The sequence below is a fragment of the Siniperca chuatsi genome, linkage group LG16 (assembly GCF_020085105.1).
Source record: "Siniperca chuatsi isolate FFG_IHB_CAS linkage group LG16, ASM2008510v1, whole genome shotgun sequence".
NCBI lineage: Eukaryota > Metazoa > Chordata > Actinopteri > Centrarchiformes > Sinipercidae > Siniperca > Siniperca chuatsi.
The window spans coordinates 7,093,385-7,111,289 of record NC_058057.1 but is presented as its reverse complement, the minus strand read 5'-3'; the positions used below and the strand labels follow the sequence as shown (position 1 = coordinate 7,111,289).

At 40.1% G+C, this 17,905-nt stretch overlaps 1 protein-coding gene across 1 annotated transcript; it reads left to right on the top strand.

The window, feature by feature from the left end:
- Positions 1-4,692: 4,692 nt before the first annotated feature.
- On the top strand, positions 4,693-16,827 carry stmn4 (stathmin-like 4). The gene is made up of 6 exons (XM_044170377.1): positions 4,693-4,840; positions 11,805-11,867; positions 12,202-12,297; positions 12,551-12,756; positions 13,498-13,689; positions 15,267-16,827. The coding sequence occupies exons 2-6, from the start codon at positions 11,855-11,857 to the stop codon at positions 15,324-15,326; spliced, it is 567 nt and encodes a 188-aa protein (XP_044026312.1). The 5' UTR covers positions 4,693-4,840; positions 11,805-11,854; the 3' UTR covers positions 15,327-16,827.
- The last annotated feature ends 1,078 nt before the right edge of the window (positions 16,828-17,905 follow it).

The window sequence follows — 17,905 nt, the reverse complement described above, 5'->3', positions numbered from 1 at the left end:
CACAGCCACTACTGCAACAGCAGGGGTGTGAACAGACTCTCCAAGAGGCAGGGGCAAAAATGAAAAAGGCCACCTCTACTGCATGCAGGATTAGGGGTTACATTACACTAGGGACAATTAGGGCATGTTCCATCAAAATGAGTTGGAAGTCGCAGTGGCCTGTTCGTGTAGGAACACATTTTTACATGAAAAACAGGTTTGGGTTTTTATGTGTTTCTGAATAAATAAAGCCTCAGCTTTAATACAAAATCACCATTAATGTAAAATTCAAATGATGTAAGTATCTCTCTCTCTCTTTTTCGTCTTATTCCAGAATGTCTCAAAACAAGCTCACCAACCTTATACAATTTTATAAGCAACATGGACTGGCACCACGGATACAAAGGTCTGGTGGGCGTGTTTTGAGCAGGAGGCTGCTGACTGTTGAGGACATCCAACGAGTCAAGCAGTTCATCACAAACTTTGCTGATGTCCACGTCATACGACTTCCTGGCCGCAACCCTGGTTTCAAAAGTGTGGAGGAGATATAAAAGTCAGATGAGCAACCATGGTATGTATTGTATTTTGTGCTCAGAATTTGCTAATTTTTTAATCAATTCAAGATGTCAATTTAAATATTCCTCTCCCTCTTAAACAATGGTGTAGGCCACCGTACTGCTGGAACATTTTGAAAGCTGTGGAGGCAGCTGACCCCCAACATTGTCATTGGGAAACCCATGACAGACTTGTGCTGGGTCTGCAGAAAAATAACAACGCCATCTAGAGGAAGCAGGAGCGACACCTCTGCATTGTTGGCATGGAGCGTCAGGCATACCAGGACAAGGTTACCAGCTGCTGAGCAACAATTGGTATGCTGGGTGTCAAGCTTGGGCCAAATCCACCCTGTAGCCGAGACCTCACCATGCACTATGCGCAGCAGGTATGTCTTATTACAACTATAATTTTTCAACATACATGTAGGGTGAATTGTTTTTAGTGTCACCTCCTCAGATTGTAAGAAATATAACACAAAATACTGTAAGTAATGCAAGAATAACAGAATGATACATAAATCCATATCAATGTGTGTGTGTGTGTGCATGTGACAAAAGGTACTGACCAAGATAGATGCATAATTAATACATGTATAAGTAAAAAATAATTGTATAATGATATTAGTGAATCACTCTTTACTCATTCTTTGACCCTTTGATGAGTTTGATGAGGGTGATGGCATGATAGATGGTGGCGTAGTGAAGGGAAAAATCTTCAAGCTGTTGATGCTGGGAATGGTACTGCTGTGGGGTGCTGAAAGATCAATGATGATGATCATTCTTTCCTTTCTTGTCTTGTTTTGTCTTGTTTTCACATGTCCATCACCCCAGTGACCCTCTCCAGCCTGGGCCAGTGTACTTTTTGGTCCCTCGCAAGTGTTTGCATTTTTGGAGTCTTCTGTGAGGGTGTGCCTCAGCAGGTCTTGATCGATGAGGCTCACTGTGTCAGCAAGGGCTCCAATACGGTCATCGCCCATCTGCACCACTTCTTCTCCCAGTACTGGCTCGGGGAGAAACACGTCCAGCTGCACTGTGACAACTGCTCTGGACAGATCAAGAACAAATTCATGCCATGGTACCTGGCTTGGCGATGCATGGTGGGTCTTTACGACAGAGTGTCCCTAAATATTTTAATTGCTGGCCACACCAACGCACCATTATACACCAGTCTGGAAAATATCTACCAGGCTGTGAGCTCTAGCACATCAGAGAGCAATGTGAACATCCCCCAGCTGGTCGGTGATGAGACTGGGCAAGTATTTGTGCAGACACACGACTGGCACAGCTTCCTCACTCCCAGCTTCAAGCCTCTGCCAGGTGTGAAAAAGTACCACCTCTTCCTCTTCATCAGTACAGCCCCTGGAATGGTCTTTGCCAAGGAGTTTGCCAACATGGAGGAGGAGCCTTTCTTACTCCTTCGCAATGAAGGAATCCTTGAGCCTGAAGCCCTGCCCACTGCACAGAAACCACCTGGCCTTAATGCAATGCGTCAGTGGGATCTGTACAACAGCATCAGGGAGTTCTGCACTGAGGACACAAAAGACCTGGTTTGTCCAAAACCAGCTGTGATGTGGGCGTTGATGTGATGTGGGCACATAGTACGCATGTGTTAGTGCATGTTACTGTGTTTAAATATTAAATATTAAATAATAATAAATAAATATTAAATAATATTCAAAATATTCTGTATTACTACATTAAATTACACTAACTTAGATTATATTACATTATATAAACATAAGTGGGCTCAATTTTGTGCAAGTGGCTCTATTTCAATATATATAATGATTCCATATTAGATAGTAATTCTTCTATATCTAAAAAATACTATATATTGTATTACATATATACCTAATATTATTATATTTAAATACAATATTATATTACATGTACATAATATTTGTTCATATTCTATCCATTCATTTCTAGTATAGTTTTTTTATTGTTTGAATATGATATATTGAATATATAAATAAGTTTAAGATTTTTCATTATATATCCTTCATATTATTATGTTTAAATACACTATTATATATTACATTATATGTACAGTATATTTGTTCATATTTTATCAAGTGTATTGAATATGTTTTGGATTCTTGTCTACTTGGCCTACTACTGTACTGTGTATGTGCTCGTTTATGTGGTCAGGTGCTCGTGCACGTGATCGCATGCACGTGTATGCGTAAAGGTATGTAATACATGTGTTCAATCCATGTGGAAAATGGCTGAATATGAATTATTATCTTTAATGCCCTTTTTCTCAAAAACAACGTCAACCTTTGGAAGAGTGTCTCTCATAGAATATTTGGTGTAGAAAAATAATGTTGGTATCACCATAAAGCTGAGACTTTCCTCTTCACAGACATACAGATAACTGTTTCTGGGTCAAAGTGACTCAAAATGATGGAGCACCTCATAATTTGGCTGCTGCAGTGCCCCTCTGGTGACATTAGGGCGAAAATGATTTTTTCTATTGTGAGGTAGTGTCAGAATGTTCCTGAATGCGGTTTTAATGTCAATATTAAACCTGCGTTAACTGATTTGTGGCCAACTGGGGGCAGCGGAAACAAGCTGGAATCACAACATCGACATATTATCACCTTTTAAGTTGATATAGTGAACATGTTAGCAAACATATTTAAACATCCAGCAGACACAGAGCAACATTAGCTTTCATTTGAAGTCTTGTCTCTGGTCACCCTCATGAATGTAAGTCGTCCAATATTCACTCTCTCTTTGCTTCATTTTGTTCAGCAGCTAGTCGCTAACTGTATCTGTCTGCCATTTGGTGCAGAGCAATGTACAGTGGGGTTTTTAGAGTTTTGATGGTTGATGAGAGTTGAGAGTCAGTCAAAACAGCAACAGTAAAACCAAAACAGTGAGCTGAAAGACACTAGAGTTGGGTGATAACTGTGCGTTCATCACAATGAGTGACATCTTTCACATCCCAAGTAAAATCAAGTTAATTTTATTCATATAGCCCACCTATATGCCTCAAGGGGCTACAATGTGTACAGCATACACCCTCTGTCCTTAGACCCTCAATTTGGATGAAGAAAAACTCCCCAAAAGTAGTTCTGTGATCCATTGTTAATATAAAAATATTGATTATATCTGCTTTTAAGTCTGAGTAGAAACACGTGCACACCAAAGCTGTCCAGAGTCTAACTTGCATTCAACCCCACTCAGGAGGAGGCTTGCAAAATGAAGGCAGATAACACGTGTGAACCCACTCAGACTTCTCAGTCATCCCAATCCCAATCATGACTCCCCAAAAGCTTCAGGTTCACTGTGTGCAAACTGGTTTGTGGTCATTTTACAACTTTGTAACTTTGTGTGTGGGAATAAGCACCAACTAAAGCACAAAATCAACTGGCATGAGAAGGGCCTTGAACTGGATCCTGCCTTATTACCTGATCTTGAGGCGCTGTGTAAAAAAAATCTAGTCATTACTTAGCTGAGCGCACATGGTGCATATTCCTAAAAGAATTTGTATTTAATCAAATTATCACACAGAAAACCTGGGGGTATGTAATATTCCAGGAATAATGAACCCAGTGTTGCCCAGGATATACACAACAGAATATATAATATGACAATGAAATATGACAGGCCTTAGCTATCATCATCATCATCGTCATCATTATTATTATTATCCTAGCGCAGGAGTTATAAAGTAGCTGTAAAAGTACAGTAGTAGTGGAAGTACCAGTATTTGTAGTCCTAACAAATATTCAATATAATGAAGTGCATGTGCTTCACACTGCAAAGGGTTTTCTACTTGTTCTTGTATTTACAGTTAGGATCTAAATAATTTAATGTCCTGCGTGCTTCCTAGCTGGGCCCCCTGCTGAGATGCACACACACCCACACACACACACACACACACACACACACACACACACACACACACACAGACTACCAATCTTCACCAATTTCTCAAACTACTTCACTCAAATCTACCCCATACATAATACACACACACACACACACACACACACACACACACACAATCACATACTCCTGCGCCATATAATAAAACAGTGATTCTACCACCCACCCTGCAGTACAGCACAAAGAGCTGATAACCCTCCCCCCATCCTTCCTCTCCCCTCACATTGGCTGGGAGGTTGGGATGCTGGCAGAGTCTCAGACCAATAGGACGTCTCCAAGGTGATGTCATGGAGGCAGCATTGATGCTGTTGCTGATGCTGTTGCCCGGCGCCTGTATCCGTGCAGCCAGACGGGGGTAACCGTAGTCACCGATCCACCATCAGCAGCAGACAAGACAGGGACAGAGGGGGGTAAGTCCGCATCACAAAACACACAGCTGCACACATCTGCATTTCACTTGTGTCACTTTGGGGTCTCAAGTTTTATTGCATAACTGAAGGTTGCCTCCGTGTGTGTTTGCGAGTGAGTGCATTGGGTGTAATGGGGCGAGTATAGTGATGATGCGGTGGTTCCTGCTGACAGGAGAAGGAGGAAAAGGGAGAGATCTCGGTGTAGCCACAAACTGTATGGTGTGTAACCTGTGTCATTTATTATTGATGCTCCATATGTGCAGATGCAGCGTTGTGTCTGATATTGGGAAGAGAGAGTGGGAGAGGAAAATGAGGGGGTTTGTACGTGTTTATGTGGCGAAAAGGTGTGTGTGTGTGTGTGTGTGTGTGTGTGTGTGTGTGTGTGTGTGTGTGTGTGTGTGTGTGTGTGTGTGTAAGACAGAGCAGGAAAGAAAGGAAGACAGAAAGGTACAACAGAAATTTAAAAAATTTGAAAAAATAGTTGAGAAAAGTTCCTTTTTGTCTTATATTCTTGGCTGGTTTTGAACCTGCAAAGTGTCTTGTCTTAATTTCACTTAACTTGTGTTATTTTCACCTTTAGCTGTACCATGTTCCAGGTTTATTATTGTGTGTGCATTGTGTCTTTTTAAGTGCATGTATCAGGTAAGAAAATAAGGAAAAGCAATCTCTGTAAAAGCTATAAAACCAACCAACCAACTGAGTCAAAATGGCTCATAAAAATGTCGATATACATGGGTGTTGTGGGCTAAATTTGATAAATGTCTATATTCTCTTGATGCGTAGGGCATACTGTATGGGAAGTTTAATGTGAAGTTAGAGTCTGTTATAACTGCTCCTCCTAAAAGAAATCAAAATATTACACTCAGCATATTATTAGAAATAATCAGATGTGTGTAAACATCATTAGATGGTGTTCAGGATTAATGTAAATGGAATTTTCATAACGTTCTGTTTATTATTCATGCGAGAATATGAAAATGTTTATAAGTACATCAAATACTGTGCCCATGGAAACAGAGTCAATAAGGAAAATACTTTTCATTTTGACGTCTTGGAGACTGAGGCTTCTTCTAGAACACTGAAAGTATCAGTGCATCATGATTTATATGAAAAATGAATAAGAGACATCCACTTTCAGAAAACTTGATATCTGTTTAAGCAAAATGACTGCTGGCACTGCAGAAAGTAAAACTACTGTAAGTATAGATAATGTCTCGTCGGTTAACAGTGATTTGTACAAAAAAACAATGTGTAAAAACAACAATTCACCGTTTTACGGGAGGTATGTGCTGGACTTTTTCTTGGCCATGACCAGTAACTTCCTGGAGTCTCCGCTGGTTGCCTGGCACCTAGTCCCAGCCAAAAATTAATCTGGCACATAAAATGGCCCCATAAAATGGCAAACTGTTATTTTTACACTTTGGTTTGTGCACAGATTAAACAAATAAGATATAATGTTTTCATCAGTGAGCTTTTGAGGTGCTGGTAGACAGATTTTGTTTCCACTCTTTATGCTAAGCTAAGCTAAACAGCTGCTGGATGTAGTTCCATATTTAGCATAAAGACACAAGAGTAGTATCGTTCTTCTCATCTAATTCTCGGTAAGAAAGTGAATAAGCGTATTTCCCAAAATGTTGAACTTTTACTTTAAGGTTCAACATTTAAAGAGTGACAAAACAGACATGAGTACACACAATAAGATGAATCATTGGCTATGCTTTTTATTGTTTTAATATGCAAACTCATGCAATTATTTCTTGTTCTGAAAACCATTATTATGTGTCCGCCCAATTTTTAGAGACCATAAAGGAGAAATATTACCTTCATGAAATGGGAAGGACTGTGATCTTCTGGGTCAAAAATTCCATGAATATCATAAAATAGTATAATGAAAAACTTCACTATGATATAGCTGTCGGTATACACAGGGAACATTTGGGTCATGTTGATGGGAAATATACTAAGACCTTTACAAGTTGCTCTCTCTCTCTCTCTGTATTGACACACAAGAAATGGAGCACTCTCACTCCTGCAGGAAGCAGTGCATTGATCTGCAGCCTGGGTGGTTTCAGATGATGAGAAGCAGCTGTGTGTGTGCATGTGTGCATGCCAACAGTGTAGCAAAGCAGTACATTTACTGCCTGAGTAGTATGTGTGCGCTCAACTGTGTACGTTAAGGTATCTGTACATGTATGTTGCATGTGTCAATATATGCGCACGTGTGTCCTTGTGTGTCTATGTCCCACTCGGAAGAATGTCAAGTGAGCGTGTGCGCTGCACTGCAATGAGACGTCCTTCTCTGTGTCATGGGTTGTCTCATTAGTACACTTCTCTCTCTCTCTCTGGAGTAGCAACACCACATATACTGATACATTTTCCAGTAGCTTTCAGGTAGTGTGGCTGCTTACAAAATCATGTAACGCTTCAAATAGTGAGCTATTTTTTCCAGTAAATAGTTGGGTAGCGCTATGGAGCTAGAGCCAGGAGGTGATTAGCTTAGCTTAGCATAAAGAGCGGAAGCAGGGGGAAACAGGCTCTAAGTTCAAAAATACACCTACACATCTAAAGCTCACTAATTAACATGTTGTATCTTGTTTGTTTAATCTGTGCACAAACAAAACTGTGAAAATGATAATTGTGTGGTTTTATGGGGAATTATGTGCTACAACTTTGTCTTTGCAAACAACAACCAGAAGCAGAGACTTCCCGGAGTCTTGTTATTACCGTAGGGTTGCTAAGCAACCAGCAGATATGCTGCACAGAAGACCTTTAAATGCATTTACTGTAAAAACAAAAAAGAAATTCCTTGACCAGTTTCTTTTTTGCCAGCAAGTTTTCTTTAACCTAAAAAAAATTATACCCCCAGGGAAAATATTTCCTACATGTTGGACAGCAATGCAAACAAACAATACATAAAAACTGTAAAAAGAGTTTGTTTTTTGCATGTAGTGGATTCTGTCTTTGGCTGAAATTTAGGCAGGATGATTAGCATACAGTATTTACCAGCGTATATTCCTGTATGACTTCCACATGTGCTGTTTGGATGATCATCTGTGTAGAACCCTATCTTAGAAAATGAAAGGGAGGTAGTTGAGAGCACGTGGGACATTTGGGCATTCTGGCAGACACGTCCCATCACAGATGTTTGATTAAATTAGGCCCACGCCAGAAACCACTGGCATGTCTCACCCTGTAGTGGAAATCTGTTTTATGAAGTTCAAGCCTACTTTTCCTCTCTAATATCACTCCACAGTCTGTGTCAACACCTGATTCTTGTGTGTGTCCACATGATGAGAGTGTTTATGATATTGGATCGGGCGAATTAAAGCAAAATTTAATTAGTGTGTGCAGTCAGCTGTGAAAAGGTCAACAAACTGTGCAGGGCACGCCTGGATTCTCACATGATAAAATTCTCCAATTAGCTGACAGCAGGTGTTCAAGTATTCAAGACCTTTCAGTGTTTGTTGATATGATTAATTCTAAACAGCAAGGATGCAGGAAGTTCTGTCCATCTTTTACTAACTTGATCAAGTTGAATATTACAGAATACAGAAATAGGAGACTGAGGGTGAGGAAATTTATAACCATCTCCTTCTCTAGCTTGTTTACTCGAGTTAAAGCTTTCTAAAGTCTATATAGCATGAGAGCGACCAATTTACAGCATCCCTCAGAGGCCCATCAATTCAGTGTTGATGAGACCATCTGACAGGAAACAGACAGAGAGAGAGAGAGAGAGAGAGAGAGAGAGAGAGAGAGAGAGAGAGACAGGCAGTGTGATAGCAGGTTGTGGAAGGTCTGGTGAGACAGTTGGCAACTTTGCTGCCTCTCTCTCTTACTACAATTCACTTTGATTCAATCACTGTTTGAATTCCTTCTTTCATTCCCTCCCCAGTCAAACATTAATGAGTATAATTTGATGTGATTAACAGGCCACAGTCAGTATCACAGGAGACATATTTGCCTTAATCACAACACATATTGCTGCACAGCACTGTTTAAAGGCTTGAAGTATATTTTCAGCAGGTGGTGAAACAGACCGGTGTCGTGGTTGATGCCTCACTTTGATTTATTACTTATTTATACTTTCCTCTTCCTTTCTTGCATCTTCTCCGAGATTTACAGCTGCTTCTCCCACTTGTGTCACGGCTGTGATTCACTGCAACACCGAGGGCAGGGAAGAGAAAAAAAACCTCCACCCAAGTCCCCCTCCACTCAAAATGTGTTTTGCTTATTATTACTTCACTTTGATGTTCGAGCTTCACTGTGCAGAATGATGTAAGAGCAGAGTCTGACACTAGAAGACTAGAAGGCTGTTTTCACATTCATCTGCTAGAGGCGGAAAGTGTCCCACCTTAAATCTGAGTTGAACGTGTGTCCATACAAACAGGATTTTGTGACATCACAAGTAGTTTGGTAGCCTGTCAAGGTCCAGTATGCAACTTGCAAAGTGTGATGTGGAAACTTGAAACGCCCAGTACATGTGCAGTGACAATGGCCTTTTCAATAAGTGCATTTCCATCCACCCGTTTTTATGCACATTTTCAAATGGTGTGTGGAAACACCAGTATATTTAGAAAAAAAAGTCTAAATATGGCAAAAGCAAAAAGGTGGAAAAGTTGGTGTATCGATAAAAACAAAATGCAACAAAGTGCAAAGGAAACAGATTTAGCGAATAAATCATAACGTACATGAAGCATGTGACTTATTTGTCACTCAAGCTTCAACCAAAGAGACGACAAATAGTGACAGATGAAAACATCAGATCTGTGCGGAGCGATGTTTTCTACATGGTTTTCGTTTGTTTGAGGTTTGACTGGCGCTCTTTTAATTACGTCATCTCGTTGCACCCTCTTCTTCTGCAATGATTTAATTGCACCTGACTGGAGAATTAGCCAAAAGGGTCCAACTGCAGCACCTCAGACCTCTGTCCTCAGGCCCCTCAGACCTCTCTCCTCAGGCCCCTCAGACCCCTCTCCTCAGACCCCTCTCATGCAGGTATTGTCGATCCCTGCTGGTCGGAGGATGTAACATAAATAAATCATTCACTCATTCCTTAATATCTGAATATGACATAGCAATACATGTAAAATCAGTGGCCAGTTATAGCATAACTAAATGACCACAGACATACTAGCTTGCAAGATGTCTAACAGTGTATAATAACAATAATAATAATAAGGATCAGGAAAATGAGAAAGAAAACCGTATGGCAGTTTAGTTCTATTGTTAGTTGCTGATCACACGTCTTAAGTTTATTAGAAAAGCATTTGTTGGAAAGCTAGACGCTGGCGGCTAATGAGCTACCACAGGCTGTATGCAGTAAACCATAGATATAGAAATGTTTCTATATTTATGCAGTAAACTGCAAGCTAATTAGACGTTGTAGATCTAAAATGAGTGAAGATTCAGTAATTGGACTGCATATTTCTCGTCTCAGATTTGATCAGAAACAGATTTTGGTGGACTGCTGAGGTGAACTAAGTGAAAGTTTACGAACCCTACTGCTCATGCTCAAACCCCATTGGCTCACAGAACTAGAGGCCTCAGGAGGGAGGACTGCAGTTGGACCCTTCTCGAATTAGCTCCACCAACTGTTTATCTTGATGAACCAACTCCTAATATTTATATAACAGTAGTGAATGGAAACGCACATTAATTTGCATTTTCTTTTGCCGATTTCCTGGAAAATGTAAAATTTTGCGCTAAATTTGGATGGAAACTTGGCTATTGAAGTAGGAGACATCTTTTGTGTGCAGTAGTTAAACATCTGAAATGAACAATATTTGCATTTTCATAGACTGTGGATTTTTCAGTGAGGGACAATAAAAAGATGTAATTTTAAGACGTTTTTAAGAGGTAATTTAACTTTTTTGTGGAAAAGAAAACACATCAGACAAAAATTTTGTGTTTTTATATGTCTTCAATCCAAGTGGCAACCTTTGGGGCTGAAAAATGAAGCCAACATGGAAGTGTCAAAAACTGGAGGAAAAAGTTCCTCAAATGGTCATTTGAGGCTGGCTCCAAAAGTGAATCAATGCTCTAGACTGTATATAAGGTCAATCCCCATTAACCGCCATGTTAAAATGCCCAACTTTATAGCACAAATAAACATTTTTACAGCCTGATTCAAAAAACGGTTTTAGTCTCTTTAGCTAATTTCCCCTTTCGTGAAAACTGTACTTTTTTTGCTGCTAGGTGGTTTGGCCCGCCTCAGCTCCACCTCTTTGCCCATTTTTGGATTAGCCGGAGTCAGGCACTGCCAAGATGGCGACAGCCAGAGCCACCAGGAGCCACCCACTTTGAGCTGCACAACAGCTCTTCAGAAACCTATGGGTGACACTACGTCCATGTTTTATGTAGTCTATGCGTCAAACATGTCTGGAGGGGATCTTTAAGTCTGTTCTCTGAGAGTTGTCCAGTGGCATTTTGGGAAACACAAGAAATCACTGACATAAGAGTGGACATAGCATCACAGATCAGTGATATATAACAGTGTCAAGGGTAAAAAAAAAAGAATGCAATTTTCCACTGAAGGAGCTTTAAAGCACTTATGTGTCAAACTGTCCATTTTTGTTCACATGTGAACAGGACGATGATGTACGATGAGGACCTCTGGTCAAAATGTTATATGATATTATGTGTGTGATGATGTCTTTTTATTTATTCTTACTTGTTTACTTCCCTGGTTTGATTTCCCCAGCCTGCTGAGGTATTCCGACTGACTATATTTGGCAAGAATTACCCTCTATTTTGGCCCACATTTATTCTTTAAGGCAGAGCTGTTCTCTAATTGGTTGAGTTAAACCTTATGGGAGGCGCTTACACAAGTGCGCTGCAGCTTGCGGTCTTGTGAATTCTCTCTTTAGCCACTGCTTCTCACATTCATTATTTGACCTTTGAAGCTGCTTCATTCAATCCTTCCCCTCCAACTCTCCCTCTGTCTCTGCATGTCTTTCTTTGGCAGACTGAGAAGGATCTTCAGCATCCCTGAAGAGTTACATACGCAGTGAGAAGATGACTCTGGCAGGTAAATGCAGCCACAGCAGAAAGTCGTACACCTCACAGCTCCCCTTTCCTTTATTGCACATACTGCTTATGAATCCTTTGTGGGAATAATAACAAGAGAGCAGTTTTATCATTTGAACCATGTATTTTGTTATCAGTATGAGATGAGTTATAATAACATAATGAGAATGACTAGTCACTGCCACTGAAAAGGAGAATCATCAGTCCTTGAATGCTTGGTCATCATTTAGTTTGAGTCAACACAATGTCAAGCATAACAGAACAAAAACGTGTGTGTGTGTGTGTGTGTGTGTGTGCGTGTGTGTGTGTGTGTGTGTGTGTGTGTGTGTCCTCAGCCTACAAAGAGAAGGTCAAAGAGCTCCCCCTGGTGTCTCTGTTCTGTGCCTGCCTGAACCCACAGACTCCAGAAAAACCTACATACAAGGCAGAAGGTAAAAATAAATCCCTTTCACACACATAATCATCCAGGGACAAATATACTGCATTATAGCCAATTTAGGCACTAGCCATTCTGGGAAATGTAGGAATTTGTTCAGCTAAAGGGACATGTAGTAATAAGTAATGTAGGTAAACCACAAACCACATGATGCACCAAAAATCACATATTGATGATGTGTTTCCTTCCTGTATTAAAATTGCATAGTAAAAAAATTATCTAAACATGGCCACAATCCAACACCACAGATGCGGTGGACCTGGGCTGGTGCGCCATTAAAGACATGGAGGTAATTGAGCTGAACAAGCGGGCATCGGGCCAGGCCTTCGAGGTCATCCTCAAGCCCCCGTCCTTCGATGGCGTGCCAGAGCTCAACACCTCCATGCCACAGCGCCGCGACCCGTCGCTGGAGGAGATCCAGAAGAAGCTGGAGGCTGCCGAGGAGAGGCGGAAGGTGAGGGGAGAAGGGGTGGGGTTGGGTGTTTGTATGATCATACCCACAAAAAGCCCAATTGGACAGGCCCTAACCCTAAACTGTAACCCTAACCCTAGCTATAAGTAATGGGGTTCTACATGAAAACACCATTTTCATGGTTCACAGCTTCTTTCACATCAGAGATTTAAGTTTTTCTTTTTTTCCCCGTACCATTTTAGTTGGTTTGAAGTGGGCAGGGCTTAGTTTGAAAAAGGTGATGTCATGTACTTCCATGCATCAATCAGGATTTGGCAACATTTGAATCAGATTCTGATGACAGTTGTGGGTTGTTTGGTCACTGTCAATCCATCTGAAAAAATCACACAGTCCTGATGATGCAGATTAGCTTTGAGTGTTGAACTCTTAATAAATGATACCTAAAGAAGTTTAAACTTTGATTGTGCTTACCTAGTCATGAATATTTAATTAGAGACATACCGAAGATTTGAAGCCATGTTTTCAGGGTCCTTAAAGGACCATACCGTCATGTCTACTTTTTGCATTTGTTTTGTGGTAATTCAAAAAATGATTAATTTTTCACCATTTCCTGTTAATGGTGCATGTCAGGTGATCAGGTGTCTTCTTCCCTGAAGCCTATTCGGCCTCTTGTAATGCCCAAGACCTCCAAGATTGCAGCTAATACCCTCTTTATCATTTGCAGTTTAACAAAGGTGAAAATTCCCTGTTGATTTACCTTCAGTGCTCTCTATCTCCCTGTAGTGCCAGGAGGCTGAGCTGCTGAAGCACCTGGCCGAGAAGAGGGAGCACGAGCGCGAGGTGATCCAGAAGGCCTTCGAGGAGAACAACAACTTCATCAAGAACGCCAAGGAAAAGCTTGAGCAGAAGATGGAGGCCAACAAGGAGAACAGGGAGGCCCTGCTGGCTGCCATGCTGGAGAGGCTGCAGGAGAAGGTACGGTCCTGTTGATATGATTCTTTCCAACCTTTACAGAGAGATTGTAAGGGGCTTTTCCAACGGGTTCTACAGTGTTCTCAAACTTAAGGTCTCACACTTTTAGAAAAAAACACTCAAAAACACTCTACACAAAAAATCATTATTGGCAATGTACCTTTCATTTCTGAGTCACTTTTGTTGTTACACATTACTTATTCTCATGCATAACTGGACAAATGATGGTGGCTTTTAAAATTTCATTGTATAAAATGTCAACATGTTAGGTGTTGAAATCAGTCCCTCAGAAGACCAAGGGCTTTAGTTTAGACTTACCAGGAGAGATATGGAATTTCTTCCATAGAGACAGATTTCCTTGCCTGGAAACTTGGTGTTTTAGTATTACTATTGTTAATGTTCTTTCCAGCTACATCTACTGTATACATTTTGAGAAATATGCTTATCAGCGGTCTTTACGACAGTTAGATGAGTAGATCAACACCACTTTTATGTCTGTGCATTAAGTATGGAGCTAGAGCTGGGAGACGATTTCCTTAGCTTTGCATAAAGACTGAAAGCAGAGTAAACCACATATTGTCATTTTTACATTTCTGCTTCTGTAAGGATTAAACAAACATGATACAATGCGTTAATTGGTCAGTTTTAGAGGTGCAGGTAGGAGTATTTTTTTACCTTTGGACAGAACCAGGCTACGTGTTTCCAGCCTCACAGCTCCAGCTCCATCTCAGACATGAGAGTGGTATCAAGCTTGTCATCTAACTCTCGGAAAGAAAAGAGAAATTCCCAAAATGTCGAACTAATTCGTTCACTATTCTTTTAGTTGTGTGTCATCATTTTTAAAGGAATAGTTTGCCTTTAGGGAAATACACTTACTCACTTTCATACTAAGAGTTAGAAGAGAAGATTAGTACCACTTTCCTATTTGTTTGCAAGCAGCCAGTTACCTTAGCTTAGCTAAGACTGGAAACAGGGGGAAACAGCTAGCCTTGCTCTGTCCAAAGGTAAAAAAGCTGCACCTGTAAAGCTCACTAATTAAGAAATTATATCTTGCTTGCCCAGTCTGTGCAAAAAAAACACAAAAAGTGTCAAAATGACAATTTGCTGTTTCATGTGTAGGTTACTGTTTCTTTGGCGGAACCAGTTGCCAGGCAACCAGCAGAGACTCCAGGAGATAACCGGTCCCAGCCAAGAAATAGTCCAGGACATAAAACAGTGAATTGTCTACAGCTACATATTTACCGTACAGACATGACAGTGGTATTGGTATTTTCCAAAATGTCCTTTATATCCTTTAACCAGCACTAAAAAAAATTCTTGAGTGCAAATGAGGCAAGCCTTCAGTATCATTAACTGGGCTTGCATTTCTATTTTAACATTATTCTCAAGCTTCATCAGTAATCATGAATATTATATGAGGTGGAAAAGTCTTCCCCACTCTGTATCATTCCCCCGTTCAAATCTTTATGAACAGTCGCTGAGCCGTTGCCTTGTTCTTCTGGCATCTCCCTCATTAATGCTAATATATTCATGAATGCTAATGACCCTAATGTTGCTATTTCTCTGTGTTTGTCTGGCAGGACAAACACGCGGAAGAAGTGAGGAAGAACAAGGAGATGAAGGAGGAAGCCTGCCGGTAGATGAGTGGAGCCGGGAAAGAAGAAAGAGAAAAAGCAGGACTGGGAGTTTTTTGAGTCGGTAAAAAAAAAAGGAAATCAAAACAGTGCAGGAAAGAAAAAAAAGAACTCAAAAGCAACTTGAACAAAGGGAAAAGGCAAGTTTTCATATTTGATGTATGCTGTAATGATTCTAAACAAGTGAACAAGCTGTACAAAGTTTAGCCAGCTCTTGATGTTGAAATTAAAAAAGAAATCTTTTTCTTTTTTCTAAAGGAAAGTGTGTGTGGGGGGGTCATCAAAACAAACATTTCAAAGTTTTTCAAAGAGGGATGACAATGGCTGTTTGGTGAGCAATGACAGCTGCATCAAAACAAGAGAAGGTTAAAAATTAAATCATAACTCTCTCATGTCTACAGTCTTTTCAGTCAGAAAGCAGGAACTTATAACTGCCTGCATGATATTTTCGCATTGGTAACTGAGCTGTGTTTTTCTTGCTGTTGGCAGCAACACAGTTTCTTTCCAAATAGACTATAACTATGGAGGAGGGAGTTGTAATCTAAATCGGTACCAAGTAAAACATGAAAAAAGGTGTGACGTGCTTGAAATAAAGTCGACCCACAGATTTAGTTTAGGAGCCCTAGTCAGTCACAACCAATACAAGTCAAATCGAAGAGGCCTAAGCCACTCAGTACACATAAACATGACGTAACACACAAGTTTCTGCTGTTTCCGAATTAAAAATAAAACTTGATTTCCCAAAGTCCACCGCTCTCACGCTAATTCTTCGCTGCACCATTTTTGGGATTGTTTGGTCTGTCTGGGGAAGTCTGCGTGTGCTAAACTCAGTGACTCTCACAATATGGTTTATGAATATAAAATGAAGCATCGGCCTTTTGTTTCTTTCTACAGTGCTCTAGGGGAGTAAAAGAAAAAAAAAGCTTGAAAAGGGAGGAAGCTCTGCTGTATTCTGCCATTTTCAGGCTCTTTGTGAAACTTTAACTGTAGTGTAGTTGTAGATCAGTGACATGCATTTGAGTCTCTTAGATTTAGAGCACTGATTGCACTCTTATTTCATTAAGCACAACTCAAAAAAGCACATATGCTTACAGGAAGGACAGTAAACATATACAGCATAAACAACAATAACATCACAAGCAAGGAGGCAAAGTAATGAGTGATAGCAGCTCAGAATTTGGACGGATGTGGTTTTGAAAGGATGAGTTTGGGGGGTTTCTGGCTAACCAGTGGTCTCACTTTGCTTTGGCATGTGTCACTGTGCTCTTATTGTTAGTTTATGATTTTCAAGGGAATTTAAACCTAAAAGAGTATACAGAAAGATGAAATTTGCTCAAGTTGTTGAGTCATACTGACTTGATTGAAATGTCTAAAATGTTTGCACTGTAACTGGAGAGTCCCAACATGGGGTTTGTACTTGCTGTAACTGTGTGTGGCTGTTTATCTTCAAGGCTGGATTGATTGCATCTATTTGGCATGGTCAGTAAAAACTGCTTGACTGAACTCACACTTTGCTCTGATTCTCATCATTTCTCATTTGTGGATTGATAGTACAATGTTTTGCATGCACTTGTATACACACACACACACACACACACACAAAGGCATAGTTTCCACTGGGGGTGGGGGTACATATCCCCCTTATTTTTACAGTTTCAGGTCTATTTTCTCACTCAAGTTTCTCTCAACATTTTTCTTACTGTCTAGCCACCATAATCCAGATGTGAGAAAAATGTTGATACACTCATCTGAGTCGTCTTCAGTGAATACTGTGTACTCAAATCAACAAGCATAATGAGCTGCAGCGAATACTTTTCAGAATTTTTTGCTCTGGGTCTTGCCTTTCAGGATACATACAGGCTGCCCTACCTTGAGGTTGCTGGGGCAGTATGCACCCTGAAATGAATGCCTGCAGAAACTACACTGTAGTTGTAAAAAGGTTTTGCAAACTGTTTAATATAATTTAATCTATATTTTAATTTACATTTAAAGGTCTTATTGATAAAATTTTTATGTAGACAGATATTTTTTTTAAAATACATTGACAGAGCTTTTAGAAAGGTGCGGAATAAAAGTATCACTTTTCCTAAAAAAAAATTATGATTGTGAATTAATCATTTAAAAACTTTTGACTGATTCAAAACAGTCAAAATTAGCATATAGCAGTCTAACGTTAGTCCTATTATGAGAGACTTCGCTGAGGTACTTGTGGCCAGCCAGCCATGTAGCCAGCTGCATTGAGCTCAACAATTATGGTAGTCAAGTTAATATAAAAATTTGAAAATACTGACATGATTATACAATCGTCCTTTCTCCCTGTAGCCATTGTTGCTATGTGGCGCTCAGCTGTTTCAGCAAGAAAACACTTCGACTAATGTTGGGTCAACGCTACGTGCTAGTTAACGTCAACTGTTACTGTTGCTGTCTGTCTAATGTGGAGCGCTGTGGGGTTTAATAGCATCCCTACAATTTACTGTACTGTACTCTATGATTGGATTAAAATGTAAATATTTACCTAATGTCTTATGGTGTAAGATAGCCATAGATAACGTTACATGAAACACCACTGCACAAAGTAACCTAAA

What these genes read in the sequence shown, in the direction of transcription:
- stmn4 (XM_044170377.1), top strand. An exon ending in CTGCCGAGGAGAGGCGGAAG is followed by an intron (nt 12,757 to 13,497) that starts GTGAGGGGAGAA and finishes ATCTCCCTGTAG; the next exon opens with TGCCAGGAGGCTGAGCTGCT. An exon ending in TGGAGAGGCTGCAGGAGAAG is followed by an intron (nt 13,690 to 15,266) that starts GTACGGTCCTGT and finishes TTTGTCTGGCAG; the next exon opens with GACAAACACGCGGAAGAAGT.